The sequence below is a fragment of the Lissotriton helveticus genome, chromosome 4_1 (genome assembly GCF_964261635.1).
Source record: "Lissotriton helveticus chromosome 4_1, aLisHel1.1, whole genome shotgun sequence".
In the NCBI taxonomy this organism is placed as follows: domain Eukaryota; kingdom Metazoa; phylum Chordata; class Amphibia; order Caudata; family Salamandridae; genus Lissotriton; species Lissotriton helveticus.
The window spans coordinates 2127186448-2127199795 of record NC_136063.1 but is presented as its reverse complement, the minus strand read 5'-3'; the positions used below and the strand labels follow the sequence as shown (position 1 = coordinate 2127199795).

The 13348-nt window shown below is 45.1% G+C and overlaps 1 protein-coding gene across 1 annotated transcript in view; it reads right to left on the bottom strand.

The window, feature by feature from the left end:
* Positions 1-11524, bottom strand: part of MAGT1 (magnesium transporter 1) — a 191201-nt gene extending 179677 nt beyond the window's left edge. Inside the window, exon 1 of the mRNA XM_078688829.1 lies at positions 11331-11524. Within this exon, the coding sequence (XP_078544955.1) occupies positions 11331-11423 (93 nt within the window). The 5' untranslated portion in view covers positions 11424-11524. The remainder of the gene's footprint in view (positions 1-11330) is intronic.
* Between the last annotated feature and the right edge of the window lie 1824 nt (positions 11525-13348).

Genomic DNA, 13348 nt, shown 5'->3' with positions numbered 1-13348 from the left:
AACCCCTCTCCCCCCCCCACCCCCCCGACAGATGTGTTTTGCTACATTCCTGTAAGCTGATAGGAACATGCACTGGAGAATGAAAGAGCCAGGCTATCTGTGTGCGTTTCAAAGCGCTCTTTGATTCAATGGTAGATCACAACAAGTAAGGAGCTTGGACGCATGTCAGAACGAGAGAGATTTGACTGATAAGGGAATAATAAAGATTAGGGTTGGGAGCTCCGGATTCGCCTTTTGATGCACATCACTGTGGCCGACATCCAGGTGTGCACTCTGGTCACTCCCATGAATCTCGCTGGTTAATCAGCTTCGAAGTCCTGCCTGCTGTGACAGACTTCCTTCAGGAGGTTGAAGAAAGAGGAAACAAGTCCATTTCAAAGAAGCTGAACTCCAACATAAAACTTAAAAGATCCAGGGAGAGCAAGACCACCTGCCCTCGAGCAACAACGCCTGCCTCCTTGCCAAGACCAGTAAGCCCTCTGAGGAAGAGGTATACGCTGGATGGAACAAGGTCCAGAGGTGAGCCCTATTGTGAGGGCGCACTCTACAAGGTGTGAGGAATCAGCTTCTGCCACCGTGGAGTGAGCCGAGGAGCGAGGGTTGTGTGGAGGATGCCAGGCCTGCACGACCTTGTGATAGTTGGCCCTGTGTGCCAGAGAGGCGGCCACCGTGAACATCAATGCCAGGTCAATATGACCAGACATGAGTCCTGTGGTGGCAACACTGTATGCCAGATGGGGCTGCCAGAGACGCTGAGGAGATGGTTCGGGCAGTAACCAGGATGAGAAACTGTTACTGTGACCACAGAGGGTCCAGTCGGTATTCTGCTAACTGCACCGGAGGACCGAGGGTCAAAGGACATCGCTGGAGCCCTTCCGGAGCAAGTAGATCAACCTCCCATTCTGCCCCCTGCCCCCTCCTCCCCCCCCTCCAATCGACCCCACAAATGGAAGTGTGACTTACCATAAAATCACCAGAACAGGAACAAACCAGACCGCTAGAACCAGCCTGTAGCTTGGCTTGGAGGAGACAGCACCTGCCGGGTGCTGGAGCTTGTGACCGTGCGCAAAAAGACTTTGCCAATCTGGAGCAGGACTTCACTGCCCCGCTGAAGGATTCCACACCGCCAGAGAGGGTAAGCCATGAACTGGGCATTTGGGGCCCCAGGGGACATACTTCAATTGGTACTGCAACCCTAAAGACTCTTGTGACTGAACTTCCGAAAGGAGTCAGAGGAGAGACTCTTGAGCCCAGCCTAATAGTTTACATTCCATGGATGTGCCCAGAAATGAATGGGGAATAACATTGAAACTGTTGCACCAAAGTTAGCGAGACAGAGAGTGGCCTTACAACTACTAGAGGACTCATTCAAGGGGGGGTTGTGTTATTGCTTTTGAATGTCGTTTCCCTTTGCATGTGTAGAATTAGAAATAAAATACTTATTTTTATATAAAAACAAGTATTTGACTGGACATTAATTTATTGTTTGCACTGCTTGCACGTTGAGGTACGAGTTAGGTTCACTGATCTGTAGCTGTGCTCCCCCCCTCATCCCCGAAAGAGCCTTGGCTGCTCATTCAACGCTACCTAACAGAGTCAGGTACAGATGGGATGCTTGGCCCAGTTGAGCAGGATCCATTATTATTATTATTGGGACATTTATTGAGCGCTGCGCTTACGCACACCGGCGTGTCCACGCGCTGAAAGTGGGAGTAGGCAGATGACAGGGAACACAAAAACAGCACGGGCCATTATTTGCTATAAAGATAAGTTTTTAATTTTTTCCGGAATCTGGCCTCATCTAGTTCCAGACGCAGGTCCGTTGGCAGTTTGTTCCAATTAGTTGCCGCCAAGTGTCTGAAAGACCTGCCTCCCATGCGGGCCTTCTTAATTCTTGGGGTCCTCAATAGGCCACCCCCTGTTGATCTAAGCGCCCGTGTTGGTATGTACGCTTTGATCAAATTCGTCAGGGGGGCGGGTGCCCTGCCATTCAAAATACGATGACAGGTACAGAGGGCTTTATACTCCACTCTTCTCCTTACGGGAAGCCAGTGTAGCTGCTGGAGGGCCGCCTTAGAAGGCGCCCTTTTAGGCAGTCTGAGTATCAGACGTGCTGCCGCATTCTGGAGCACTTGCAGCCGGGCCATGCTTTTTTTCTGGCGCCCCCAGGTACAACAGGTTCCCGTAGTCCGCCCTAGCTGTTACCAGGGCATGAACCAGGGTTTGACGTGCTTCCAGCGGGAGTAAGTCCAGGACCTTTCTCAGCCGCTTCAGAATCCCGAAGCAGACTCCCACCACCCGATTAATCTGGGGGCCAAAAGTGAGCCCTACGTCAAACCACACCCCCAAATTGCGCGCCTCTAGGCACGGGGTAGGGGGGGGGCCAAGGCAGGAGGGCCACCACGCCGGCGACCAGGCAGACTGGGCTCTCCCTACCACAAGCACCTCTGTCTTGCTGCCGTTCAGCTTCAAGCAATTGTTGGCCATCCATTCGGCAAGATCTTTCATACACGAACGGAAGCCATCGGCAGCAAGACAGGGCGCCTGCGACAGGGAGATCACCAGCTGCGTGTCGTCGGCATAGGAGACTAGTTGGAGGCCATGACTCCATGATCGATGCAACAGGCGCGACGTACAAATTGAAGAGGGTAGGGCTCAAGGACGAGCCCTGCGGCACGCCTTGGCCCAGAGGCATCCCCCTAGAATAGCAGTCTCCCTGCCTGACTTGAAAACTTCTCTCATTGAGGAAGTCTTGGATCCATCTCAGCGCGGTGCCAGAGATGCCACCTCTGTTCAGACACTGTAGCAAGATGTTGTGTGCTACAGTGTCGAACGCCGCGCTGAGGTCCAGCAAGATCAGAACCATAGTTTGGCCTGCATCCACGCCCTCTCTCAGATGTTCCGTCGCCATGAGGAGGGCGGACTCGGTGGAATGACGTGGCCTGAAACCAAACTGCGTCGCATGGAGCAATCCCCTTTCCTCTACGTGCTTCATAATTTGGGTATTAACCACCTTTTCCGCCACTTTTGACAGAAAAGGCAGGAGGGAGATGGGCCTCAGATTTTCTAGGACCTCGAAGCCTAAATGGGGTTTCTTCCTGAGCGGGAGCACCACCGCCTGTTTCCATCCGACCGGCAGCTTCCCTGACCCGAAAGATACGTCGAGGATATGCCTTATATAAGGCTCCAAGACTACCAGACTATCTGCCAGGCGTTTTGGCGACACCGGATCCCACGGGGACCCTGTTTTTACAGAGCGGCACACCACTAATAGTTCCTCAGGAGGAGGGGTGCAATAGCGTATAATATGCCCTGCTGTCTCTATGTGTCCCATTGCTTCCTCTAGGTCCAGCCCTATAGGCCGAATAGGGAAGGTTGAATAAATCTTCTCTACTTTGGCGGAGAAGTAGTCTGCAATTCGGTCACAAGACTCCGTAGAGCAGCTCTCCGGCTCTGTAGATGCATTCACCGACGTCAGGGATTTATAGATGCAAAAAAGTTCCTTGGCAGAATTTTCCGCCCCCTGAATTTGTTCAGCAAAGTAGGCTGCCTTAGACTTTTTTATCAGCCTATGGTGAATGCGCCTTTTTTCCAGAAATAGCTCCCTGGCCATAATAGGCAAGTCCCCAGGACATCACAATTAAAAAGGCCTCAGCCACCATGATTGTGCCCAGTAGCTCCTGCTTGCCCCGTAACCCTCTTAACGGGGTTCTGATAGTCTCCTTCCCCACGCAGTCTATGTCTATATCGCCTAAGGGTAAACTTATCGAATGAATGTCATATTCTTACTAATTTTCCATTTGTCTTCAGGATACCTAATCTACAAAATTATTCTTAAAAGGATTCACTATCATTGTTGTTTACCGGTTATTTTCATCAGTTTCAAAAGTAGAGGTAATTCAGTTTTGCATGTCTTTCTGTGTTACTGAAAGCACGTACAAATGCAACAATTGAGTACCTGGTAACTGGGTTTAGCTACCTTATTTATTTGACATAAGGTCCAAACGGAAAGGAAGGGTGCCAACACGCTGTACTTCTGAATAAAATTAGGTCAGACAAAGGCACATCACAGAGAACATTGAATGTCAATATGCTAAAAGAAATGGACATGGACAAATTGATGGCTGTTAGGTGAAAGACTTAGTAAACAACATGTACTCATCTGTATACAGGCTGAAATAGTACGACATGTTTCTGAGACCAGAAAGGGTGGCGGGGAAAGGAAATATTTCCTAAATGATAACGATGGGCTAGGATTAAGAATGGATCAAAAAAATAAAGGTGTTGATGTTAGTGATTAGAAAAGCACCAAAATAAGAAGGGGTGGTGAAGTAGGAGTTGAAGCAGGAGAGGATGGCTAGCTCAGAGGAGGGACGACGTTACCTGTAGTAAGAAAGTTGTGCAGCTCAGCCTATGCTGCCATTTTAAATAAGTACTTTAAGCACGTCACCAGTGCCGGCTTTAGCACTAGTGGCGCCCTGTGTGACAATGTTTGTTTGTGCCTTCTCTCACTACCACCATTTAACAGTGCCCTCAAGTCTCCATAACCAGTCTCTCAGATTCATTTAGTTACATAGCGTCACTCATACCGGTGTGAGGTGTCAGAGCACTTTACATCATACACACATTAAACAGAGAATATCACACATGTAAATCAGTGTATAGGAAATGTTACATAACACAGAACATTACAAGATGTAGGAGTCACGTGTCATCCAAACTGGTAGGCAGTATAGTTTAAGAGTCCTTGGTCTGGAAAAGCCAAAATTCCGATTTTTTAAACATAACACTAATTGCTAGGGGCTCTCTATAATAATAATAATTAATTTCTACTCTAATGAACCCCTTTTTCAAGATTAGGTTAAGGAAAGACCAGACAAAAACATGTTGGTCTAATATACACCTTGCAGTTTGCATGCAGCTCATTGATGACACTTGATAGCTCATTGTTCCATATTAGGATTTTAACTTCTAAACTGCAAGTAACAAAAAGCAGTAACCCATTGACCTATTAACATTATACGCACTTTGTGATCTGAAGGGCACACGTTCTTAGCAGCAGGCATATTAACCCTCTGAGCTATCTTACCAGGAGTCTTACTTCCACTAGACAAAACTCCGTCTCTCTCCAGGAAGAACATTATTCACCGGAGTTATCTTGACATTTTTATTGATGTCTAAAAATTGCTGGAGGCAAGAAACGTGGCAGCAGGTGGTCTTCAAGCCGTAATATATTTGCAACTGGGGCGCTCCCACCCCAAGTCAATGCCAGGGCGGTGGCACCGATCGCACCGCCCTAGAGCCGGCCTTGCACGTCACTGAGGGTGTGTATCACAAGAAGGAATAGATCAAAAGAACAATGGTGTTGCCATTATCCTAAATTAATACGTTAACTAGATATTCCTCTTTATATGCATCTAATAGCAAGAACGTAGCTACTTGCAAGGGTTAGCTGTTGTTTACATACTTACTTCCAAGTATTCAAATATTATAAAACGTGTGAACATCAGACAATCACTGCACAAAGTGACTTTAAGTCAAGGGGTTGGAAAGTATGTAGGTGTAGAAAAAACCACGTAAGAACGGTTTTAAATATATATTTTTTTGGGTAGACACTTACGGTTTTGGATTATGTTTATCTGCTAAAATCCTAAATATCAAGAATAAAGCTTTTGGACAAACGGTTAGCACTTCTTTATTGTAATCTTGCGTTACTAATTTTACACAGTTAGCATTTGCCAGCTTTTTGCAACGGAGCATAAGTGCACTCATATTCTTACTGCCAACTGCAAACACTTATTTTTCGCTTATGCACTCAACAGAACACGTGAAAAAAGTGTGCATTATAGAAGGAAAGTTGGTAAAAAGTCATGTCAACCAATTTTTCTGTTTGAGACAGACACTTTTTTTGGTAAACTAGCGGAGAAGGGGAACAGTGGTAGAGCACTGAAAAGTGTATAATACTCCAAATCGGTTGAAACCGGCGTCACCAAAAACGGTGGCATAAGTGCTAAACTGGTGTATCAACACAGTTGCACAGTGCACCATATCGTTCTCCATCTGAATTGGGCCTTTGTGGGCTGGGTCCCTCAAGTCACAATTACATAGCGTCTTCTGAAGTTAAAGGAGAACTAAACTAATTTCTCAGGGCGCAAGTATAGATTGAAAGTTGTAGACATTGGAGGGAAAACCAGTGCTCAATCAAACTAACTTTGAGTTTCAGGGAGACTTACAATCAAGCAAATTACATCTTCTCCTGCTTTTTCACAGTAAACAGGAAGGATGATGAAGACACACACTAAAAGGCCCTGGGTGAGTATTGGCTCAACACAACCCAGACAGTCATTTTCCCAGGATCTTGTTGCTGGGTATATCCATTTGGCTTTGCTTTTGACAACAGATCTTTGGGAGTGAAGGAAAAACATTGGCCTACACCTAGAACCAGGTGATCTACTGCTGGGTAGCTTGGGGTACCTGTACTAGGAGCCACAAGTTAGGAAGAGACAAGCATTGGCATAGCCAATAGATCTAGCCTTTGGGACCTTACAAGTGTTTAGCCATGCAACAGTTGATGTTGTTGCACCAAGGATACTGTGTTGCATAACTAAATACTTATAAGGTCCCAAAAGCGAGTCCTATTGCCTATGCCAATGCTCTGAGCATAATTTGTTGAAACAAAAGTAATCTATAAAAGAGAAGCGTTTTTTCACATACAGCACCACATTGTGGCACAATTGTAACATTTCATTATATTTGTCTCGGGACAGATTAAGAGGGGCACAGAAGGCGTAGAAAAAAGGCAGCAGCGATGAACGTATCGTAGCAGGGAAATGTGCAGGGACAGGCAAATGTAAACAAGCGAAAGCACGGTGGGAAAGAATAACCTGACCCATGAAGAATGCAGCTGCCACCCAAGGAGGCTCCCGCAAGCAAAACGCTGTGGGAGCGCCAGGAGCCACAGACAAGACACTACACTGGAGCATTATGGTGCGTTAACCTTGCTTCTTTGTGCCCTTGTAACTGAGATAAAGGTGATCAAGTGCCCTACATTCTCAAGTGGTAACTGGACATGTGGTAGAGATTGTACCCTTGTGCACGGATGTCATTGAGGGAGGTAAAACGACCTCTATCAAGTTAAATGAGGAAACATCGATGGCGAGAGGCAGTAAGAAATGACATCACAGACTCCTTCGCTGAGGGAAGGGCCACCGAAATGGAACACCATACTCACGCGCTACTGGAAAAGCACCATTGCGCATCAGTGGTCCTGTGTACTTAATGTCCAGCACGCACGATATAATGTATTATCTGCTGCATAAATTGTCAAAATATTTGTTTTGAGAATAAAAAGGCAAGTTATAAAATGCTGCACAGCAAGTTTAGTCATTCTTTGTCATTTGTTCACTATTAGCATACACGCAGATTCACACAACAGCATTCAAACTTAAAAAGAATGTAAAAATACCATGCGGTTCTTAAGAGTTCCTTTAACGAAATTATAAGCCACATAATTAGTCTTTCTTAGCTGGGCAATTTAGTCAACTTGGCCACATAATTCGGTACTCCAATTTTGTAAAATTGGCTTGGAAAAGCCGCATAACTATGGCGATTGTGGCTATAATGAACACGCGCGGCTTGACAAAGGTCTCAACACTCCGTACTTTGCGAAAACTAAGAGACCACATTGCCGGTTGCGAGCCTTTGGAAACAGACAACGCGCTACGGGACAATATTTCTGTTGAAGCTTGCAAGACTGGCTGAGAAAATACCCGAGGTGCAAAAACCTTCAGAGCCACACACGCAGATTCACACAACAGCATTCAAACTTAAAAAGAATGTAAAAACTACGGCAATTGTGGCCATAATGAACACCAGTGGCTTGACAAAGGTATCAACACTCCGTACTTTACGAAAAACTAAGAGACCACATTGCTGGTTGCGAGCCTTTGGAAACAGAAAAACGCGCTACAGGACAATATTTCTGTTGAAGCTTGCAAGACTGGCTGAAAATATACCAGAGGTTCAAAAACCTTCAGAGCCTGAAAAAACAGGAGACGTCTGTTGGAAAAACTTCAGTTCAATTAATATCTAGACCCTCAATGCTTAAACGCCACTTTAATGTTCTTTTTTTGAGATAAACTATTTTTCCCTTCGCTTTTGAGTTTCTCCAACCATTTCATGCGACAGTAAATAAAACGACAACGTTCATGTAGCCCATCTATGTCATTGTGTGGGCTGGGATAGCTCTGTGAGCCATGTGAAATGTATTGTTACTTCCCGTTTCCGGTAGTTTAGCATGGCATCGCATGTGCGAGGTTTTGCTGAGTTTGTAAGTTGCTTATTTTTCACTTGGAGGTGTCTGTTGGTCGGTGTAGCAGTAAAATGTTTTTCCAAAACGTTTGAATAACTTTTAGTTTTGCAGCTGGTTGCATTGCTCCGTCTCTAGCTTAAACTAATTTAAGATTCTGGGGGCGAAGCGTGCTTGTCGCTCAGTCCATTAGTGGTGACGTGGCCTCTCTTACTGCATATTGGGCTTTTGCATGCAGTACGTCTAAATTGTACAAGCGACATTGAAGACGATGCACTCTGTAATCCGTGTTGCAAAACTGCCATAAATACGTTTTGGATTTCTCCCTCGCTGGCAGTTTGAATATGCAGTGATGCACGGTTCTTCTGAAGCGAATAACTTCCATTGAGCGGAGGCCCACTGTAATTTGTTTTTTATTTCTCCTGTAATTTTCCGCCCAGTGGCAGCGACACTGTTGTGTATACTACATGCTGCAAAGGCCCGATGTTGGAATATGTTGGTGTGTTTTATATTCACGGCCTTTCCCCATTAACTTTTTAAGTCTAGAAAACACAAGCAGTTTTAGTAACCTATGCACAAATCAACATGGCACGAAAGTGAAAGGACCGCGAGACAGGCAAGGCAATGAGAATTATCAGTAAACACGCAGCCGTGAAAGTGAATGCGACCGCCATCTGTTGCCAATTAACGCGACCGCGAGACAGGCAAATACAAACAAACGCGGATAACTCGAAACAGATGGCGCCGCTGCTCACTCCCGCAAGGTGGATGCCGTACATGCACGAGTGCTCATTGTAAACAGTGCAGTACATGCAGGAGTTTTCGAAAAAGTACAAATTCTAAGAGGTCATCCTCTAAGCAGCGCTTGCGCGCTGTGCTAGGCTCGACCTAAAAAACGAGGACAGGGAAATATTTTGAGGTGGGGCGAGGAAGCCAGAAAGGATTACCCGCACTTCAGTGGACACTCCATTTCAGTAATACATTATTTTCGCAAAATACATGCAAATCCTACTACAGCTTCCCTCCTCTCCCCCCCCTCATCATTACAATGGGAGACACCGAAGGACAAATAGTCTCAGCTATGAAAGACAGATAAGTTTTAATTACAAGAGTCAGGAGACTCATCTGTGATTGTACAAGGAAAAAGCCTGTAATCTCGCAATTGATCAGCACTTGCCACCAAGCATCAGTCTCTGTAAAACTAAAATGGAGCGAGGGCTCTGGGAGAAGTAACTACCCTAGACGAGGAATACGTGTACACTTACGGTAAGCTGCAATTTTAGTCCAGCCTAAAACTCACAGACAGTAAGCAAATTACGTAAACATGTGAAACACATACCACTAGGCACAGAACTGAAGTTTGAAGAAGATCCAGCGAGGAGGAATTAAGGCACCGTTCGCAAAGCTATGTGGGACATTCGACCCACCCGATACACGTCAGTTTACAGAACCGTACAGCAACCAGTCGCAAATACATTGCACATAAAAAATATTATAACACACTCTTCTTCATGTCTGAATCAAGTTGGAGTGACACCCACTCACAATTCCAGTATGGCCTTGCTAAATTTAAATCTCTAGTCTGTAGAGAATATTTTCTTTTATTCGGACCTTCGAGAATGTTCAAAAATGCCACTCCAAAGAGAGGCAGGCAATGCAGAGGAGCTATACTTCCAGAGGGCAGGAGCCTTGGGCACCCCTTTATGGGGGCTTGGACCTGTATGAAGAGTTTCCATGCTTTGCACCTAGCAGTCATAACAAGTGCATCCACCTTCATGTTAATAACTTGGCCGAGGTTTGTAATGTTGTTTTAGGCTTAACCAAAGTGACTGAACTATAAATATGTGGCTGTAGGGTTCGCACTGCCTCATTTTCACAATAAAACTTAAAACCATGTAGTCAAATGGGGGTTTGCCACCAAGACTGCACATGAAAACAAATAACATTCAAAACCAGTGACAGTACACGTCTGATACTATGTTGGCACTGCCACGCATACAGCAAAGCTCCAAGCCACGTACTTAACTAAGCATTTGCCATCTCAACAGTATATCAGGAGCAAATAATACTCGCACATTACTCTAAAACAGTACACGTCAAACATAACTCACTGGCACTATGATGTGCAACAACGCTCCTGGGAAGTAGTTGGTTCAGTGTGTGCCCCGTTGATAGAACAGCAAACACAGCACTACATAACAACCAGAAAGAGATAAATACGGTATGTAATACAACCTACAGCACGTTACCATACCTACACGACACGCCTGAAAGTGTGTAGTGCATGCAAATGTGTGTTGTTACGCAACAGTAACAAACTTGGGAAACCATGGAAGACCTTATGCAAAACATCAATACTTTTCACACAGGCCACTGCACAATCACGAGACGTGCCATCGATTCAAGCTAGTTTTATGAGTCCACCTAATGGTTAAAGCAATTCAGCGGGTAAAACTCTAGCATGCACGAATTTAAGCAAATGTGTACAAAGACGCCAGTTAGTACCAAATCAGACATGGCTCAATGGCATTCTAGACCACCTGGCAACAGAACGATCACGGCACGCATTAGATACATTACTGACTCACACAAGGACAACAGAACCAGGTTACTGGTATAAATGAATGACATTTGGGGACACCCGTGAGAGAGATTAAGGAAATGTAATACACGATATGTATTTCTCAATTAACTTTCATTGGAGTGAAACAAGTTTCAAGAGGACAAAAGAGGAAAACACACCATTTTCCAAACATAATTGGGAGCGCTTGCATGTAAAACATGCCAAGCACTATGCTGCAGCCGACATGCAATCAGTGCAGACAGCCCATCCGATAGCCAGAGCAATGGAGCTCATGTGGAGAGCACCCTGGAGCTCTTAGTAGGGGGTACCACAGAGATCACTCATGTATGCAAGTGCTCTGGAGCACCTTGCACTGACACAGTGCCTTGAGACCATCACTTCCGGGTCTCAGGCTGTCAGAGCTCAGTGCCAGTAGGCCGAATTCCCCTCCTCGCTCACCTCCTTCTTCTTCTGTCCACTGGAGGGTGGCAGGCCGCAGCATACCAACAACAGAACGCCAAGCACCGGCAGCAAGAATCTCATGGCGGCCATCTTCCGTGTATACCAAGGATCAAAACTTCACACCATGGCAAAAGACACACCTCCCAAGCCGGACATCATGTGACGTCGAGAAAAGCCGGTTGCGCAGGCGCAGTTTGGTTTATGGTGTATCGAGTAACTGCGGAAATAAGACAGAACCAGCATCTGAAGATCTGACGTTCAACAGCTGTAATGTCTACGCAGTTCGAGGGTGGTATAGTGAGTAAAGCTATTCGTTTTTCATGGATTTGTATGATTTGAGCTGTGCGTCTAAATGAACGTGGTTAATTTTGGACAGGTTTGTAAGATATTTTGTAGAGTAACATTCATCAAGTTATATCTGTAAACAAACATCGTCAAAGCAGTACATGTTACTCTATTCATGTGCTGTGTTTTGGGGCCCCTCAGTTAAGGCGTTCGATTTCAAAATTAAGAATATCGACATGGCCGTTTTGGTGACAGTCGCTGCTGAGCAAACGCGTCCTTTTTCTCTTTCCATCGCCTGGGCTGTTCTTGGTACAGCGACGCCTTGCTCGTGGTTGTGAGATTCCCATTGGTCAGATTCACTCCGATAGAACGTGTCTTGCTGTTAAAGTACGATTGGTCGCTATACTTTCAGGGCGGAGCCGAGCTGTGGTTTGACAGCTGGAAAAACTAAGCCGGGTTGAGCTGTGGGCCCGAAGAGGATGTTAATTGACAAGTGCACGTTATTCCAAGAGCTTTAAGTGTGGGCGGCTCATAACAACGGGCCCTATATTATATATGCTAACATTTCTAACGCAGAAAAGGGATTAAAAAAAAATTCTAGTGGTGGGTGGGCGCGGTATATTTTCCCAATCGACTTATCTTGGTGTGGGGTGAGTTTGTGGTGGGAGAAAGTTCAATTAAAGCCTGAATGTGGTCTATTGGTATGTAAGCTATACACACTAAAACCCTCATCGATTTTTCCACAATGACTGCGAAACGGCAATGTAATTTTAGTCTGACAAAAAATTCTAGCTATTGCATTAAGAATTTTCCATTCCATGAAGTAGACGGAGGCGAGTTGATTGTTTTACTCTTCCCTGATGCCCCACTCATAAACAGGTTGGGGTTGCAATAATCAAATGATTAATTTGTTTCCTAGGAGTAAGCGCAATTAAAATGGATTTTAGCCTTTTTTTTTAGGTCGAGCCTGGGCAGCACATGCGCTGCTCTGCGAGGCATGCTGTATTCGAGTATGGATTTAAAGTTCCACCCATATTTTTCATTGGCTTGTGTCATTGTCCTTTGTAAATGCTGGCTTCTGATTCGGTAATAGGCTTGTTAGTCCCTCTTTACGACCACCGTGTCTTCATTTCTAACCTCCCATGAAGACTAACTCTTCTACTTCTGTTGTTATACAGTATTTCTTATTTAGTCTGTAAGCACTATTTTCTTCAATGAGTTTCTCCTACTGCAGGCACACCATGGTTTCCTGCAACATTCAGCATGCCATGCACGCTTTCACTTTCCAAGCACACTTTCACTTTTCAAGCACTTACATGGCGGTCGCTTTTAAAAAAAATTAAATAGGTCTCGCATTTACAAGAGTTTGAGCTATTGGCATTGTAAATGACAATGCCTTTTTATTTATGAGTTAATTATCAAAACAGATAAATAATAGGCATTGTCTTATACAATTCCAATAGCTTAAACTCTTGCAACTGCGAGACCTATTGCATTGCAAATGCCTATCTTCCACTGTGGCTGATCATCCCTATTCCTTCTTAGGGTGGAAATCTGTGACACTGTGACAGTATTTCAACCCTTTGAAATTAATGAGTAGCAGGTATTATGAAGGGGATCCTGCTGGTCGTTATTTTGAGGATAACTTGGTTGAGGCATTGGACAATTTAGTAGAACACTGAGTTAACAGGCCACTGGCCATTAAACCATTTACAAACCAACTGAAGCAC